General features: G+C 37.0%; 2 protein-coding genes across 2 annotated transcripts; both read right to left on the reverse strand.

Annotated features, from left to right (window-relative positions):
- Window positions 1-873: 873 nt before the first annotated feature.
- On the reverse strand, window positions 874-15,591 carry LOC124877462 (proepiregulin-like). Its single transcript, XM_047380681.1, has 5 exons — window positions 15,463-15,591; window positions 9,256-9,339; window positions 4,416-4,542; window positions 4,165-4,311; window positions 874-1,648 (listed from the first exon to the last, which is right to left on the reverse strand). Exons 1-5 carry the CDS (start codon window positions 15,500-15,502, stop codon window positions 1,582-1,584), a joined length of 465 nt encoding a protein of 154 aa, XP_047236637.1. The 5' UTR covers window positions 15,503-15,591; the 3' UTR covers window positions 874-1,581.
- Window positions 15,592-16,932: 1,341 nt separating this feature from the next.
- epgn (epithelial mitogen homolog (mouse)) lies at window positions 16,933-18,835 on the reverse strand. Its single transcript, XM_047382352.1, has 5 exons — window positions 18,620-18,835; window positions 18,230-18,361; window positions 17,722-17,842; window positions 17,457-17,609; window positions 16,933-17,275 (listed from the first exon to the last, which is right to left on the reverse strand). Exons 1-5 carry the CDS (start codon window positions 18,651-18,653, stop codon window positions 17,221-17,223), a joined length of 495 nt encoding a protein of 164 aa, XP_047238308.1. The 5' UTR covers window positions 18,654-18,835; the 3' UTR covers window positions 16,933-17,220.

Here is an 18,835-nt window from a genome sequence, read left to right on the forward strand (position 1 = left end):
AAAGCGTAAACGAAGTTTGAACTTCCTCGTCTAAACAATAATTCAGTCTTTTGGTAAATCTGACCAGTTCCTGAAAGATGTACAATAGCAATCCTAATAATTGTAATATTGATGGGTTTCTAGCCTGCTGTTTAATTTAGGATTGTTTAACGAGGACATTTATTTTTTTCATTTCCTTAGCTTCATTTTATGTTTTTATTTTCTTGAATTTCAGGTCTTGCAGAAAATGTTGAGTATGTGATTCAGGAGGATATCAAATTCTCTGACAAATGCTTGAGAAAATCATTAAAATGTTTCAAAATAATGTGAAGAATTGAAATAATCCTTTCTATACAATGCCTAAAGATTCTCAAATAACTAAAGGAGTCTGGTGGAACGTCAGTGTTTAAAGAAAAAGATCAGACCAATGATCTCTGATAGCCTTGACACAGCAGCATCATAAATGTGTATTTTCACTAAAAATAGCTTTTAAATATATAAAAACAATTGTGAGCTAAATTAAATGTATAGCACATATTATGCTGATTTCTTCAGAATAAAGTGCAGAAAAAAAACTAAAAAAAAAAAAATTCATTTTGTATGTATACTAAAGTTTGGGGCAAAAAAAATAAAATACAAAAACTCATATTTTTATTTCTTCCATTTAGACTCAAGTCCAGGGCAAATAAAATACTTAAGACAATTTGTTTTGTGTCTTTAGACTAAAGTTCAAGAAAAATAAAATGAAATGAAAAAGTCAATTTAATTCAGTAACTGATGCAAAATGTTGAAGCACAAAATGATACAAATGAATTAATATATATTGTATTAGACATTATGACACATGAACAGCTGATTGTGCATATATATGCAAGAATGTCATGCGGAGAAAACTGCATGAAAACCTGTGCAGACATTTTATTGTGGGAGTGAAAACATGGACACAACTTGGACAAACATGAGATCAAATGAAAAATCAAGCAGTATTCTTGACTTTATTTACAAACAACAGTACTTTAAAAACGGATATTTCTGTCTATATATTAACACTTTAAAATAACTTATAAAAACTGAACTAAAGTAAAGCCCCAAGTGACAAAAGACTATAATAAATATAAAATGTATAGCAAGTTACAAATAAATATGGAATGTCTACTTTGAAGAAAACACACAGTGCAAGACTGTAATTTTACACTTTTGTTCTCTAAAACAGTAGATAAAACAAATTAATGCGAGTTCTTACTGTTTCACACAGCTTACCTATCCCATTTTATCATTTTGTGTGAAATTTCTGCCCTCACGTGGGTGGTTTCTCTTACTGGAAACCGTTTTTGTTTGTCTCACTATTCATCTTTTCAAACTGAGTGTAACAGGCGCCGAAACCTAAGAACCAGTAGAGCTGGAAAACAATTGCCCCCACACAAAGACCTGCCCTCTTTTGAATATTTTAATCTCTACAGGTCAATCTGTCTGACTGATAAACACACAGGGATGCTTTTAAATGTAGGCTTGTCTGGAAACATCTTTGTATGGTCAACGTTTTATCCGGAAAATAGGAAAATTTCAGCAGCAGCTGCTGTGGGGGTGTGTTTGCACAACACTTTAAACCATCTGGACTCCTTTGTAACCCTGCCTCTTCGGCTGCCTTGGTAATTTGTTCTTCTTGTACCTGTAAAAAGCAACACATAATTCATTCTAGTTTGAAAGGCATCTATTAAATCTAAGACTTTGTTTTTATTATTGCTTTAAAACCATTTGAAACTGCTTTAATACAGGTTTTGGAGGAATGAGTAATCTCACTCTGTGGTGTGACATGTTTCTACAGGAGACGGGATGCTGGGGAGGATTTTATACCCTAAAGGGAGAAGTTTGCTGTAAAATACTGCATCAGGGTTGCTTGCAGAAATTAAGGATTATGTTTTTCTGCATGAGTACCAAGTTAAACAAAATGCAAATAAAAAAGATGTATTTTCATATAAATCATCCATATTTTAGTTTAGCTTCTGTACTTTGTACCTAATATCATCAGATTGTACTCGTCGTCTTACTCGTCATACTCAGATTGTTTCCTTTGTATTTAGGTTATTGTATTCTTGGTTCAAAATAAAGATTTTTTCCCCCTGTAATTACTTGTATCTGTCCCTAGAGGTCCTCATATCCTTTAATTTTCGTCTTAATTTGTGTCTCAAAGTTAGTATTGGGAGCTAACTATTGGTCACAAATGAGAAACTCTAGAGATGATTTCCAGAATTAAAGCAAAAACAAAAAGGGATATGCTCGTTGTCAACACTCAACATAACGTACAATGCAGAAGAAATACTTTTAAATAGCTGAAAGAGGCGCTACGATGATAAATTTTAAAACTGATATGTGGTTTTATATGATTTAAAAGTTTTTTTTGTTTTTTTATATTAAGTGTGGTGTGCATTTGTCTTCAGTCCCTCTGACTGTATGTAACATTTAGCTCCATTTACAGATGCAGGTCTTTTAGTGTATGTTTCTACCAGCTTTCCAAATCTAGAGACAGGCATTTGAGCCACTCTTCTTTGCAAAACAGTTAGAGTTTAGTTCCACTGGATCAATATCTGTGGACATCATTTTTTAAGTATTACCACAGATACTCATTTGGATTTAGACCTGGACTTTGACAGAGCCATTCTAACCCATGCATTAGGAAAACATGCAATTGCATTAGTATTGTCAGATATTGTGGTGATTACATAAATTGGGATAACTCTACATTTTATAAATATTCTTTGTTTTCATCATGACAATGTCCTTGTCACTCTCTGTGAGCTTTTAAGTCAGCTAAAATCTATGTCAGGTGGAAGATTTACAGGAAAATGCCCAAATACATTGCTGGCATCCAAAATGTGAATACAGTGTGTTAAATATAATAGCTCACCAAAAATTGCAGCCAAGCAGTTCCTTTCCATTGGGATATTTCACATATTGATCTTATGATATTGATTCTGAATGGGTATATCATGCAACTCTAATATAAACCATTTCATTGTAGCTCAGGCCGCATGTTAAGTGTTGTCCTGCTGGAAGGTGAACCTCCGCCCTTTCCCATTTTCAAGTATCTTGCAGCCTCTAACAACTTTTCTTCCAGGCTTGCTCTGTAGTTAGCTCCCTCCATCTTCCCATCAACCCTGACCTGATTCCCTTTCCCTGATGAAGAAAAAGCTTCCTCACAGCATGATGTTGCTACCATCATGATGGATTGTACAGTGCCTACATTTCTACACATCTGAATTGAATTTGGGACAGGTTTAGGGTAAGGGTTCAGGGTTAGGCTATAGCAATGAATGAAAGTCAATGCAAGGTCCGTGTGTGTGTGTGTGTGTGTGTGTGTGTGTGTGTGTGTTCCTGTCTTGGCATCACAGTGAGAACCATTTTCCCGATTTCACCATCAAATTGAGGACCGTTTGTACCAAAGTGAGGACATTTTGCTGGTCCTCACGACCTATTTTGCTAACGGTTAGGTTTAGGACTAAGATGTGAATTGAGTTTAGGTTAAGGTTAGGGTTAGGCATGCACTGGTAATAGTTAGGTTTAGGGTTATTGTCAGGGTTAGGGCATAGAAAGGGTTGAAAATGACTAAAAATCAATGGAAGTCAATGGGAGTCAACCGATGGTCCTCACTACATATAGCAAAACAAGAGTGTGTGTGTGTGTGTGTGTGTGTGTGTGTGTGTGTGTGTGTGTGTGTGTGTGTGTGTGTGTGTATTTGTAAAAGTAACTAATGTTTAATCAGTGTTGTGACCTGGACCTGATTCCACGTCACACATTCAACAAATCTGTGTTTCCTTGGTGATAATAAGGCACTACATAAAGCTGGCACCTGGCTGTCACTCTCAGAGCGTCACTGCTGACAGGCTTTAATGAGGCCATCTAGTCTTTTTGAGATGTCCGGGTAGGAAATTATGTTCCTCTAAAGGGAAACTGAGCATTAAATGTTGGAGAACCATTGGTGTTGACTTGTTTTTCGGGTTCTTCCGGTTAGATACCATATATTTTTCATGTGCCTGTTTCACAGTCTGAATCCATCGGAGTCAACTGTTCTTTCAAATGTGACTCATAATCAGCTTTAATTGTTACCTGTGGCTGTTAGCCTTTATCTCTCAGAGATCAAAAGTTACAGACATCACACACAAATTCATTCACAGATGAAAGCCTTACCACTTGTAGAAGAAATACAGAGCCCCACCTAGACCAATAATCAGCAGGCTCACACAGAACAAGATGACCACCACTTGTTCTTTATTTGTTGGTTGAGAAACAAGCTCCGGGATGTCACACCTGTTGCCATAAAAGCCCCTCTGACACCTGAAGCACAAACAGGGGTGTCAATAATTATTTAGAAACATTGATAAAGCAAAGAAGCAGGGCACCCACACACACTTATACCTACACCTAACACATGTACCTACTCGCAGTGGTGTTCTTTGAGATCCAACAGCAGAATGCACTTGCCATTGTTCATGCAGTAGTTGTCAAACTTGTTTTCGCAGTTTGTAACTGAGCGCTTGGTCATCAGAGGGTGCTTTTCTTCCTGACCTGTAACAGCAGCAACAATTTTTTTGTTATCAGAACCCCTGTTGGTCCTATCAGGTTAATTATTTCACAGTTTATTCATGAATACACAGATCCACCGAAACATCATTACAAACAACCTAATAAGTATACGGTCGCTATTTTGGCCGGAAAAAAAAAAAAATCTATGACTTGCCAGCAGAGACATGGAGATTGTGTGTCTGACACTGAGAGGCCCTTTGGACCCCGTGGTTAGTGTGGAATACTTTCATTGGGTTTTTTGGTGAAAACCCACCAAAGTAGCTGTAATTTAGTAAGTCTACCTTTGTATTCATTGGTCGGAAGTGTCAATCATTTGCCCCGTCCCATTTCATACCTGTGAACTTCTGATGGACCCCCCCTACCAACATCCAAGTGGAAGTAAAAAGAATGCAGCAAAAATATTCTTAGAAGTAAATTTTTTTCAAAACGTTACTCAATTAAAAATGAGTAAAAACAGAGAAACAATTTAATTGTAATCTGCATTAACTAATTACACATGAAACAGTTATGGCTCTAAAAGGCATTCTTGTTACATAGTCAGTACTGACAGCTACTATTCTATTCAATCCCAAACCATGAAAATGCTATATTAGTTCGTAGTAGCTATGGTGTAGTAGTAGTTATGGTGCCTGGTTCCAGACAAATAATTACCTGAAAATTAAAAGGTAATATAAAACAACACATAACCCTAACTCATGTTCCCAGTGTCATTTACATTCACTCATTGACAATCACCACACATCACCTTTGTGGTAGATGATGTAAAACAAAAACCCACTAACCCACTAACACTACTCATCCTTGTCTGAGTAATGTTTATGTCTCATACCAAAAAGAGGCCCAAACATCTGATTACAAGGTGGTGTTGAACACGTGTATTTCATGCGACAATGTGAAACATCAATTAGCCCTAGACAAGTAGTTTTAATGAAGGACTGGAATAAAAAAAAATACAAAACATGCAACTAACAACCGTGTGCAAGAGCAGAACCTTTTCTAAACAGAAAGAGTCTTCGTAAAACCCTTTTATATTTGCCTGTTTTCTTTAATAACATTTCTACTCTGAATATTGTCAGTATGGTTGATGGACATATGAAGTGACAATGCTTATTGATGAAATATGAACAAAACAATCTGGTTAAGGACTTATTTACCTCATTTATAATTCCACTGATATAAACTCTACCAATTTGTTGTGGATTACTGTACATCACTGTTGCAATATGAGACGTTAAAGGTGACCTATTATACTTCCTTTTAAATATTTGGGATAGGTCTATGGGCTATACAAAACATGTTAATTAAATTTTTTATACAAAATCATTCTCAGATAATAAGATTTCACCTCCTCAGTTCAACCTATATTGAGCTTCTGTCAAGGTTTATGTAGCGGAGGACCCCAGAATGCAGACGGACAGGCAGCATGGCGGTAAGTAAATGTTTAATCTTTGGAAAAACAAAAACTCACTCATAAGAGGAGGCAGGAACAAAACAAAAAACAAGCAGGCAAGACAGGCATGGCATGATTCTTAACTACCGGCTGAAAGCAGGGTGATATGTTCCGAAATGTTTCCATGAGGAATGAATAGAACAGACGTGTATACATGGAGCAAGAACCAGGTGAAACGAGGAGACTGAATGCTAGGTGCAGGTGAACCGAATGAAGATGATTGAAGGCAGACAGGAGAGAACAAAACGTGGCTGGAGCAGAAAAGAGACTCTTGAATACAAACATATAGAAACATAAGTATTAAACCATGAAATTAAGGCATCACCAGAAACAAGATCCAAAAACCTAACTTTACAAAACATGAACCAGAAGACAAAAACTAAGGCATGACCAGGAAAATAATAAACAGAAACATGATTGAAAACCTCAACTGTTGAAAACATAAGAGGAAAAACACGCAACCAAAAACCAAACAACCCCAAATCATAACAGCTTCTTTCAGAATACGTTTTAGGTCTCTGTCACTTTTATGCAAATTAGCTGCATCTGGCCACGCAACATTGAGTTAGGGGTGCCAGCACTTCAAACACATGAAAATGGCTGCCAGCAGATGCCCAACAGAACCGCCACACGTCTTTGACCCTAAGTCAGACAAAAAAGCAGAAGAAGTGGAGCCTCCTGAACAACCATCAAGGATGCAGCAAGCAGTTTCTGAATGGTAACTTCAGAATGTCATGTTCATAAATCCACATTATTATTTATTACCATCCTTCTCGTAACATACGAAATATCGATATACATTTCTGTCACACCCGTTATATCAAACAATTATAAATAATAAAACGCATGAGATACTAAGGCCAGCAAAAATGTAATGGCTGAATCTAAGCAGGACTTCCTCATCCTGTGACTGTCACGGTTGCCTAGAGACGGACATCACACACCCGATCTGCTCTCAGTAAACTGCGTTACACCTGATACCACATCATCAGAGGAAAACGTGTTAAAAAAATGCCTACATTTGCGGGAGGAGGCAAATCCATGGCAAGGAGTACAAGGACATTTTTAACAATATGTAGGGCTGTCAGCCTGCGCACAGCGGGCTGAGCATGTCTCTGCAAGGAAACACTAAAAACACACAAGAACGCAGAATCCCAAGCATCAGTCCTTCACACCCCAATCGTCTTCTGAGCTTAATGTGGTACTGAATATTATGTTTATTGTGGTTATATCAATTGTTTATGACTTTGAGTTATTGATCATTAAAAATACTGTAGTATTAGCCAATATACACTCACCGGCCACTTTATTAGGTACACTTTACTAGTACAGGGTTGGACCCCCTTTTGCATTCAGAACTGCCTTAATCCTTCGTGGCATAGATTCAACAAGGTACTGGAAACATTCTTCAGAGAGTTTGGTCCATATTGACATGTTAGCATCACACAGATGCTGCAGATTTGTCGGCTGCACATCCATGATCCAAATCTCCTGTTCCACCACATCCCAAAGGTGCTCTATTGGATTGAGATCTGGTGACTGTGGAGGCCATTTGAATCCAGTGAACTCATTGTCATGTTCAAGAAACCAGTCTCAGATGATTCGTGCTTTATGACATGGCGCGTTATCCTGCTGGAAGTAACCATCAGAAGATGGGTACACTGTGGTCATAAAGGGATGGACATGGTCAGCAACAATACTCAGGTAGGGTGTGGCGTCAACACAATGCTCAGTTGGTACTAAGGGGCCCTAAATGTGCCAAGAAAATATCTCCCGCACCATTACACCACCACCACGAGCCTGAACCGTTGATACAAGGCAGGATGGATCCAAGCTTTCATGTTGTTGATGCCAAATTCTGACCCTACCATCTGAATGTCGCAGCAGAAATCAAGACTCATCAGACCAGGCAATGTTTTTCCAATCTTCTATTGTCCAATTTTGGTGAGCCTGTGTCAATTGTAGCCTCAGTTTCCTGTTCTTAGCTGACAGTAGTGGCACCTGGTGTGGTCTTCTGCTGCTGTAGCCCATCCTCCTCAAGGTTCGACATGCTGTGCGTTCAGAGATGCTCTTCTGCATGCCTTGGTTGTAACGAGTGGTTATTTGAGTTACTGTTGCTTTTCTATCAGCTCGAACCAGTCTGGCCATTCTCCTCTGACCTCTGGCATCAACAAGGCATTTGTGCCCACAGAACTGCCGCTCACTGGATATTTTCTCTTTTTCGGACCATTCTCTGTAAACCCTAAAGATGGTAGTGCATGAAAATCCCAGTAGATCAGCAGTTTCTGAAACACTCAAACCCGCCCGTCTGGCACCAACAACCACGCCACGTTCAAAGTCACTTAAATCACCTTTCTTCCCCATTCTGATGCTCGGTTTGAACTGCTGCAGATCATCTTGACCATGTCTACATATCTAAATGCATTGAGTTGCTGCCATGTGATTGGCTGATTAGAAATGTGCGTTAACGAGCAGTTGGAAAGGTGTACCTAATAAAGTGGCTGGTGAGTGTAAATGGCCATTTAAAGATTAAATCATGCTGGCAGACTAAAAGTAAAGTGGTGAAGTGATTCCCGCAAACTAGTAGGCAGTCCAACACAAAGCATGAAAGCTAGTTTTGATACAGAAACCAAAGGGCACCGGCTCATCACAGATGCACATAAAAGCAATAGAAAAGTTAGGGCACAATTAAAAGACAGGTTATATTTTGTATGTCCCATCACCCCTACACCCCCCTCAATTCCCTCTTTAAATGCCATTTTGGGCAACTTCCCATATGGTCTACAGTCATATTTAATAAATTTGAATATTACTGAAAAGTTCATTGATTTCAGTAACTCAATTCACTAAGCAAAACAAATTATATTGACACACACAGACTGATGTTTTAAAGTCTGTATTTCTGTTAATTATAATGATTTCTCGCTTACAGGTAATGACATGTATGATTAGGATCAGACCAATAATAAAAAAACATTTTTAATGCAGAAATGTAGGCTTAATGAAAAGTATGGTAAGTTTAGAAAGGTAATTTTAATTCTACCCACGAGGCCCATCGGAATGCATATTCTAATTTATTGCTTATGACTGTATATCAAAAATTGTCATGATACAAAATTTCCTTTTAATAATTACATTATTTCTGGTTACCAACATGCGTTACAATAACAATTGCAGAAATTTTGCAGACCTATGTACTGGAATTAGTAATCACGTTTTGCACATAAAATGTTGCACATCATTACCTGCAGTTAGAATGGGACTATCTGTGGTTTGGAGTCTGGGTGAAACACTCTTGGTGAGTACATGTGGCCAAATCAGCACAACACCTGTTGATGAAAAACAGGAATGATATACAACAGGAGCACCAGGTTTGAGGTCAATAAAGAAGGTAATTTTACAATCCCAGTCACTTTCATGTTAACTTAATGGAATACTTAGTCTTTCTTTTTAGAAGTGTTATGCGGAGTTCTTGATAACACTGAGTATCTCACCTGAAGAAGGCAGTCTGAAAATCCTCTGTATAGAGAAACAAGAATTTGAATTTTCCAGAGATTTTAGCTAATTGTTTAGTGAGAAACACTATTTCCAAAGTGGATATTTTTCATCTTAAAATAACTCTAGTCTCAACATTAACATAGAAGTTCTGAAATTACACATTGACAAACCTGTATCCAAAGTTTTGCCCCTGAATGCTGTGTTGGTCAGTGATCTGTTACTATGTTTATTCTATGTTAAACGTACTGCAAACGGAGAATGTTAAGTTCAACATGGAGAAGATACAAAAAGGCCAAATAAGGGGAAAGATAGCAACTGGTTTAAATGTTTATAAAATACTATTTGCCAGGAGTGCTGTCAAAATTTGAGTAATTTAAGTTAAGATGACAAAAATCCACGTTGATACGGATACCAGACTGAGTACCCATTTGAGTATCTTCTCCAAACCGAGAACATTTAGAGATCTACAGGTCCTTCTCAAAATATTAGCATATTGTGATAAAGTTAATTATTTTCCATAATGTCATGATGAAAATTTAACATTCATATATTTTAGATTCATTGCACACTAACTGAAATATTTCAGGTCTTTTATTGTCTTAAAACGGATGATTTTGGCATACAGCTCATGAAAACCCAAAATTCCTATCTCACAAAATTAGCATATCATTAAAAGGGTCTCTAAACGAGCTATGAACCTAATCATCTGAATCAACGAGTTAACTCTAAACACCTGCAAAAAATTCCTGAGGCCTTTAAAACTCCCAGCCTGGTTCATCACTCAAAACCCCAATCATGGGTAAGACTGCCGACCTGACTGCTGTCCAGAAGGCCACTATTGACACCCTCAAGCAAGAGGGTATGACACAGAAAGAAATTTCTGAACGAATAGGCTGTTCCCAGAGTGCTGTATCAAGGCACCTCAGTGGGAAGTCTGTGGGAAGGAAAAAGTGTGGCAGAAAACGCTGCACAACGAGAAGAGGTGACCGGACCCTGAGGAAGATTGTGGAGAAGGGCCGATTCCAGACCTTGGGGGACCTGCGGAAGCAGTGGACTGAGTCTGGAGTAGAAACATCCAGAGCCACCGTGCACAGGCGTGTGCAGGAATGGGCTACAGGTGCCGCATTCCCAGGTCAAGCCACTTTTGAACCAGAAACAGCGGCAGAAGCGCCTGACCTGGCCTACAGAGAAGCAGCACTGGACTGTTGCTCAGTGGTCCAAAGTACTTTTTTCGGATGAAAGCAAATTCTGCATGTCATTCGGAAATCAAGGTGCCAGAGTCTGGAGGAAGACTGGGGAGAAGGAAATGCCAAAATGCCAGAAGTCCAGTGTCAAGTACCCACAGTCAGTGATGGTCTGGGGTGCCGTGTCAGCTGCTGGTGTTGGTCCACTGTGTTTTATCAAGGGCAGGGTCAATGCAGCTAGCTATCAGGAGATTTTGGAGCACTTCATGCTTCCATCTGCTGAAAAGCTTTATGGAGATGAAGATTTCATTTTTCAGCACGACCTGGCACCTGCTCACAGTGCCAAAACCACTGGTAAATGGTTTACTGACCATGGTATCACTGTGCTCAATTGGCCTGCCAACTCTCCTGACCTGAACCCCATAGAGAATCTGTGGGATATTGTGAAGAGAACGTTGAGAGACTCAAGACCCAACACTCTGGATGAGCTAAAGGCCGCTATCGAAGCATCCTGGGCCTCCATAAGACCTCAGCAGTGCCACAGGCTGATTGCCTCCATGCCACGCCACATTGAAGCAGTCATTTCTGCCAAAGGATTCCCGACCAAGTATTGAGTGCATAACTGTACATGATTATTTGAAGGTTGACGTTTTTTGTATTAAAAACACTTTTCTTTTATTGGTCGGAGGAAATATGCTAATTTTGTGAGATAGGAATTTTGGGTTTTCATGAGCTGTATGCCAAAATCATCCGTATTAAGACAATAAAAGACCTGAAATATTTCAGTTAGTGTGCAATGAATCTAAAATATATGAATGTTAAATTTTCATCATGACATTATGGAAAATAATTAACTTTATCACAATATGCTAATATTTTGAGAAGGACCTGTAAGTAAGATACTAATGGCTGATAACTATTTCTAAGCACTCACATATTGTTAAAAAACAAGTGATTGTAATATTTCTTTCTTTTTCCAGATATTTTAATTTAAAAAAAAAACTTTAGGGAAATAAGAAATACTTTAAAATGTACAAGAAAAGGTATTAAGTAATTCAGTTTTGAGCTGTTTTGTTAATATGTACTATTTTTTTCTGTAGGATGAAGACTGTATTAATAACTTCAGTGATGTAAATATAAACACCTCGACTCACTTTCATTAAAATGTATCTTGTGAGTTCTTTTAAAGCTTTAAATTGATGTTGAAAATAGATCTTAATTAGAGCAAATGTCATTTCCACTTGTACAAATGATGTTGATATCTAGAAACTTGTTTCTTGATTTGACATGATTTATGGCCTGAGAAAGGATTTTATTATGTTGATTAGACCACAAAGATCAGGTCTGATTCATCTTTGCTGGCTTTGTTTAGATAAGGCACGGCACCAATAATAAAGAAAAATGTAAGAGTAATAAAATGACAGGAAAATAACCCAGTTTGGTAAGAAATGTTTGAGGCCCTGCCAGGTGCAGGATGTGACGTGAAACAGCTTATGTTGTAGGCCTGTACCGACCTGCAGAGCTTTATAACAAATGGTGTGAGAGGACACCCACATTCCAGCAGTCAGGTTAGAAAAACACACAAACTCAAATTCAAGAAGAGTCTGGATATGAATCTGCAAATACTTACTGCAAAACACTGTCTATTTAACTCTTTTTGTTGTTATGGCTGCATAGATGTTGTTCTGTGTGTAAGAGGAAACTGAAGCTGATTGTTGGGGTCTTTTGTAATTAGGTTGATTGGTGTGTCCAGGAAATAGTAATAACTTATTTCTTTTGGATTAATCACCTTTCAGTCACCTTAATTGAATCAAAAACTAGTGACTTTTCCTGAAGACATCAATGCATGCTTATGCAATCAGAATAACTAACTGATATTTTTATAACTATTCCATATTATGCATAAACATATTTCTGTGACATGGTTTCTCAATATTTTCAGGTTTTAAAAAGTTTCAAATCCTAGAGCTAAAATCCTGAATTATCTGTTGTCTAATGTGTGATGGCTTTTAATGAGACACCAAATAAAGTGCTGGAATGAGCACAGTTTTCTCTGGCTGTATGGAGCATACAGCAATACAGTGTTGCTCCCTTTTGGGCTTGGAAGGCCTCCATGCCATCACCCTAATCTTTGACTCCACAGATTTGATCTTAGATTCAAGTAGTGGCTTGGTCACTTCAAAGCACCCATATTGCTTCCATACAAAAGAAAAGAGTCATTGACAATAAGATTACCTTAAATCCAAATATCAAACATTGGCCCTTACTATACAATATTATCCACAATTTACATAGTACAGCTTTTATTTGAAAACTACTGCTAAATTTTCCAGGCGTTTATTGTATACTAGGGAACTGACCCATCAGAGATTAGAATCAGCCAATCTTCCCCTGATCGACTCTGATCTCTTGTGAAATGCTGAAAAATCTATGTTTTGTCCTGTTTGATAAATGCAGCAAAACAAAGAAATCAACTGGCAGAGTCTACTTTAATGCACCTAAATAATGGTCATGGACATGCACTTTAAGGAAGAAACTTAGATATTGTTATTCCTTCATTTTATATTCTAGTCACAGCTCCTACTTCTATCAAAGAACATGCAGCCCTTTTCTCTCACATGTTGGAAAAAAAAATCTGAATTTGTGAGAACTGGAAACGGCAGCTGAAACCTCAAAGAAAACCAGAAATATGTATCAGCCAGGAAAAGCATGATAGGTACATCTCTATCATAACATTTTGCTTAAGTATGGTATCACAATCATATTTATGAAATCATTTTAACTGCAATGATCAATATGTTTTTTTTATTTATTATAAGGGAATATTGATGTGTTTTGTTTTTAAATGAAGGAATTAGATCATGACATAAAACTTTAAAAGTTCATACTTTTCTATCAGTCCACAAAAATGTATCTGAAATTTGCAACAGGTAATAATGACAGAGAGATACTTTCTAAATAACAGTTTTACTACAACACAATTAATGGTCCTAGGTCCTGATATAATAAGATTACGTGGATTTTAATAGTTCCCTTAAATAGCCAAACATAGAGTAAATCTGAACTAGTTAAACTACTCATTAGTCAGCATAATATTTTTTTAATATATTTCTTATGTGCATTTAGCACTTTGCAAGTTGATTTCAGCTTTACTACTTAATTGTGTTTATTTATTTATTTTTTGCTCTTCGCTGCATGTATTTTTACTGATTGCTATTCATTGTTAGATTTAGCTTTGTATGTTATACTTAGTTTTCTTTTTACTTAGGAATTAGGCTTCTTAACCGCAACCTGAGTCCGATTTTTGTACCCTAACATGTAAATGTGAGCTGGTATGACAATAAAATTCTTGAATCTTTGAATCCTCCTTAAAAGAATGAATGGAATGACATATGCATTGTCCCAGGGTCGACGTAATCATCAATCTGTTTGCATTATTTGTTGAATAAAGGTAAAGTTTTGTGACAACTGTAAATAAATCACAGAGAAAAATTAATTCTCTGATTTACTGATGCGGTCTGGTGGAAATATCCATTGTTTGTCACTTGAGAATCGACTTAGTAGAGTCAAGGAGTCACAGTGTGCATGAAATTCAAGCCAGGAACAGAAAATAACACATTATTTGAATAAACTGTAAATACATTTTGAAAAGTTTTAATAAGTGTGTTCATAATTTTATGCTAATAAATTAGCATAAAATTATTCTCTGTTGACCTAACACTCAAACTAAGATTTGCCTTGTTATGATAACTTGTTATATATTTGTTGGTTCTTTTAAATAAAGTTTAATTTTAAATTATGTTTGTTATACGTATATTATGTATATTGGAGACAGTTGGCGTCATATAAACGTGAGGCACACATGGTGCTGTACAATCTGTACTTGTGGCCATGTGCCTTTATTCTTTGACTGCATAAAAATGAGACAAATACATTGTTACTGGGTTATATAGCTAATAGCACTACAACAATTATCAAATGCTACTGGTTTTCTGACTTGCAACTAGAACACGCTAAACTCGGGTGTAAAGTTATTCCCACATGCAAACTTGACCACCTGAAACAAACGGAATGCTTGCCTGAAGGGAAAATAGCAGTGACTTACTTGGCTTATGCATCAGCCTAGCTCTACACTGTGCAAAGTACAGGCATTTAAAGTCTAAATTAACCATTTTGATAACATAAAAAAACATTTTTGTCTAAAATAGTTTTAAACCACCTATAAAAGTGTCAATATAAAATGAATCAGGGAACATAATTGTTAAAATTAAAATAATTTGTTTGAGAGTGATTAGACAGGATTATCATCTTAAAATAGGCGAGTTTTTGAAAGGGACACACTGAACCTCTTATAATATTTGTTTTATTATCTAGCATCCAGAAAATGAGGCTAAAAAAGAACAATCTACATAGTAAAGCTTATTATTGTCGGATGAAGTCTGAAATATGTAACTTTTCTCTTTAACAACTGTTAAAAATAATATGTAGCTATTTTAGTGAAATATAAAGACAAGTATGGAAGTAGGTCACCAAACCACAACTTTATAAGGAGTAAAGGTGCCTATTAAAGGTCTAAAACTGAAAGATTAAGAGTCACTCATGCGCTACTCCCAATGAGTGTTTATATTCTTAAACACTGGTAAGTCTAAATTTAAGGCTGTCCTGCTTGTTTCCCTTTGCTAAGTTTGGACTTGTCTGCCTTCCTTAACCGAGAACAATATCCTACTGTAAACATCTCTAACCTCTAATTTATATAAAAACAGACTTTACCAATGAGGGAGAGGAGCGCCAGGGGTCTGCCGGTCCACATTTCAGAGCAGCTGTCAGTCTGAGGTATAACAGAGAGGCGCTTCTGACTTTTCCAAGCCTCCGTCAGGTAAAGAAGGTGCGGACTGAGAGGCTCCTCAGACAAACAATGACAGTGAATCCCCGCGGGGGCCCGGTCCTGGGGTGTGTGTGGGTGTGGTGAGGGAATCCTGTAATTTACATTATTTACACCTTAAAGGGCCGAGCAGACGACACATTTCGACGCATTTCTGAAATGCAACAGTTTCATGACGCTGAACAGTCATGCCTTTCTCACTCGTTTTTTTTTTTTCATTCTTCTTTTTTTTGTTTGAGTGATTGTTTTAAATCAATAACATGCAATTTTGTTTTTCTATGAAGGATGTGCAAAAAACAGCTCGTGTTTATACAAATCTTCAAAAAAGTATATGTTAAATACAGCAAAAGCTGATGGAGTCTTTACTACAGCGGCCGGAAGGTGCCAACCAACAATGCAAAATCTGAAACACAACACACAGTTTAAACCACATTTAACTTTCTTTCACTTTGAAAATTATACATTTTTTTAAAGTTCCTGCTACAATTAAAAGTAGAAATTAATTAAAAAAGAAAATCTGAGGGGTGGAGTGCAAATGCTTAGGTCAGAACCTCCACAAGTCACTACTTTGTAAATCCACTATTTGCAATTAGCTGCAAGTCCTTTGGGACGTTACCCTCCCCCCTCCCCTGTCCTGGGCCCCCTCCCAAATTCTTGGCCTAGGACCTGGTAAGTTTAGGGTTGTCCTGCTGGAAGGTCAATCTCCACCTCAACCTTGAGTTTTTTGCAGCCTCTCATGGATTTTCTTCTAGGATTGCCATGTGTTTAGCTCCATTCATCTTTCCATAAACTCAGACCTGAGTCTGAGTTTATTCTGGCCTTGCAGAAGACAGAAATTTCAATAGCATAATGCATGTACTGCCATGATTTACTGTGGCCGATACATACAAATTGAGCTAAAAAGTCGGACCGCCGAAAACTTTTGCAAGGCACTCCACTTGAACATGACAACACTTTGAGGACATGTTAGGCAACATTAAGGACAAAATTATAGTATATCAATGAGCACTATCTGAAAGTCTTGAAAAATACAACTCAGAACTGACACAGGAACTGAGATATGCATTACGTTTTTAGCTAATTGCTCTTTGGGAATCACCTTATTGGTGCAAAAACATTACAAATATTTTATGCATTAAACTGTGTCATGTTTTGTGAAGAAGTGTTTTTAAGAAGTGTTTTGCCCCTTCATGGGACTCATTCACAGTTCTTCTGTGGATTAAATGGTATCATTCTAATATATTTATTTATATAAACAAATGTGTATTAAATACTAAATAACAGGATCTAATGTAAATACTGTTTAAATACTAAATGAAGTATGAGCTTTCAAAATAAAACTTGCAACACAGATTTGATTATTTTTATAATTTATTGAAAAACATTAAATAAAAAAGAACACAAATAATTTAATCAAAATAAAATTACAATAAATAGAGGATTTCGCCACCTTTGAAGGAAAATACTACAATGGAAATGTTAACATTAATGAAAACAAAATTCAGAATTCACATTATAGCATGCTCTTTTTTTAAATAAAGTGTATAATAAGTAAAACCAAAATATTCCAAGTGTGAAATTTTGGTGTAAATAAATAAAATCCATCTTGAGCCCTATAGAAATACTGCGATGAGCAGTTGATGATGTCACACTGAAGTCTCTGATGCCGCAGCTTTTATCAGAGGGGCTGATTTTACACATCTGAAAAAAATATAACAAAATAACATGTCAGCATTTGAAATTGTATTTAGAAAAAAAGCTTTTATCTTAATCTTTAGTTTATAAAGCACAAATTTAAAATAGCTATAGAAATGTTTTAATGTCCACATTATAACATGCCTCACCGCAAGCAAGAGCTATGTGAGAGCTCACAGTTACTCACCTTCTTTTGACAAAGCAGCAGATGGTGAGAGCCAGAACAATGAGTACCATGGTCATCCCAAAAATGATGGCAATCACCTTCTCCACACCTGATGGTCTGTAAATCAAATCTGTGAAGATCTGGCAGCGTGGCCCGCTGTGTGAAGGCGTGCAGCTGCAGAGCAGAGAAATATGTAAGTGCATTCCTAAGCCAAACAAGAACCAACATGTGCAAAACTGCTGCTATTACATCAGGACAGGCAGGGGGTCATTAGCTGTGTGCTTACATGCAAAAAGGTCGGTTGCTGTCTTGGGGGTGCATGCACTTGCCATCATTTAAACAGTATTGGGCATTTTCACCTCCACATGGCCTGACTAAAAGCAGGACCTTGGGTTGGCCAATGCTGCCTGCAGAAAAAGATAGAGAAGAACACTATAATAATCATGTTTAGGTCCAAATTAATAGAGGGTCCTTCCTGCTTTTAACTGTTCAGGTAAATGATGCCGTTTTTTAACAGAAAAGTAAAACCATTAAAAATCCTAAAAAGACAAAATGAGGACAAAATAAAACTATTTTTTGGCAGAGAAATTTAACAAAAACATATTTCAAAAGTGAGTGATTTATTGCAATTCTTTCATTTATGCATTCATTATTGTCATGCAAACAATGCAATTATTTTCAATAAGGAAAAAGACAAACTGCTTCAATAAGAAATGCATCAAAAATTTACTTTTGAGACTTTTTGCCTCAAGATAATTCTTCCAGCGCTCAATGTGAAAACTAGAGACACTTACTGTTGACTGCCTGGTCTGTGAGAGACGAATTTGAGAGAGAAGGTGAAACAGTGGTAAGAGTACTGTCACTCAAGACCTCGGACTTTCCTGTTGTGGCCAGCAGAAGCAGCAATGTCACTGTGAAAGTGAGCACTGAAATGAAATAACCAGACATTTGAATTAATATTAGTTTATACAGTACAAATGGTTTAGTTGGTATACTCGCATTTGTGGTTAGAAAGACTTTCAGAAGAGTTTTAAAAGTTGTCTCCTTTTATTCACTAAAATGCTGAATATCAGCACTGTTGCTAACATCAAGAGCTACCATTGTGCACAAAATTAAAAATTTCAGTGTAGTTAGATAGGAGGTAATCGTTTCATAAGAACATTTTATAAAACCTAGAAACTCACCCTTTCTTAGGCATGTCTGTCTTTGTGTGAACATCTTGTCTTCTGTGTCTGTGATGTTTTTTGTTTTTTGTCTTCTGCCTTCTTAGGCTTCTGTTCAGCGTATATAACGTGATCCAATCCTCTGAAGACAGTTCACAGCCAATCAAAGACCTGCCAAGTTTTCAAGCGAGAAAACAAGGTATTTCCTTTGGAGGAAAAAACCATCTGCATCATCCC

This window comes from Girardinichthys multiradiatus, chromosome 12, assembly GCF_021462225.1.
Source record: "Girardinichthys multiradiatus isolate DD_20200921_A chromosome 12, DD_fGirMul_XY1, whole genome shotgun sequence".
Classification (NCBI taxonomy): domain Eukaryota; kingdom Metazoa; phylum Chordata; class Actinopteri; order Cyprinodontiformes; family Goodeidae; genus Girardinichthys; species Girardinichthys multiradiatus.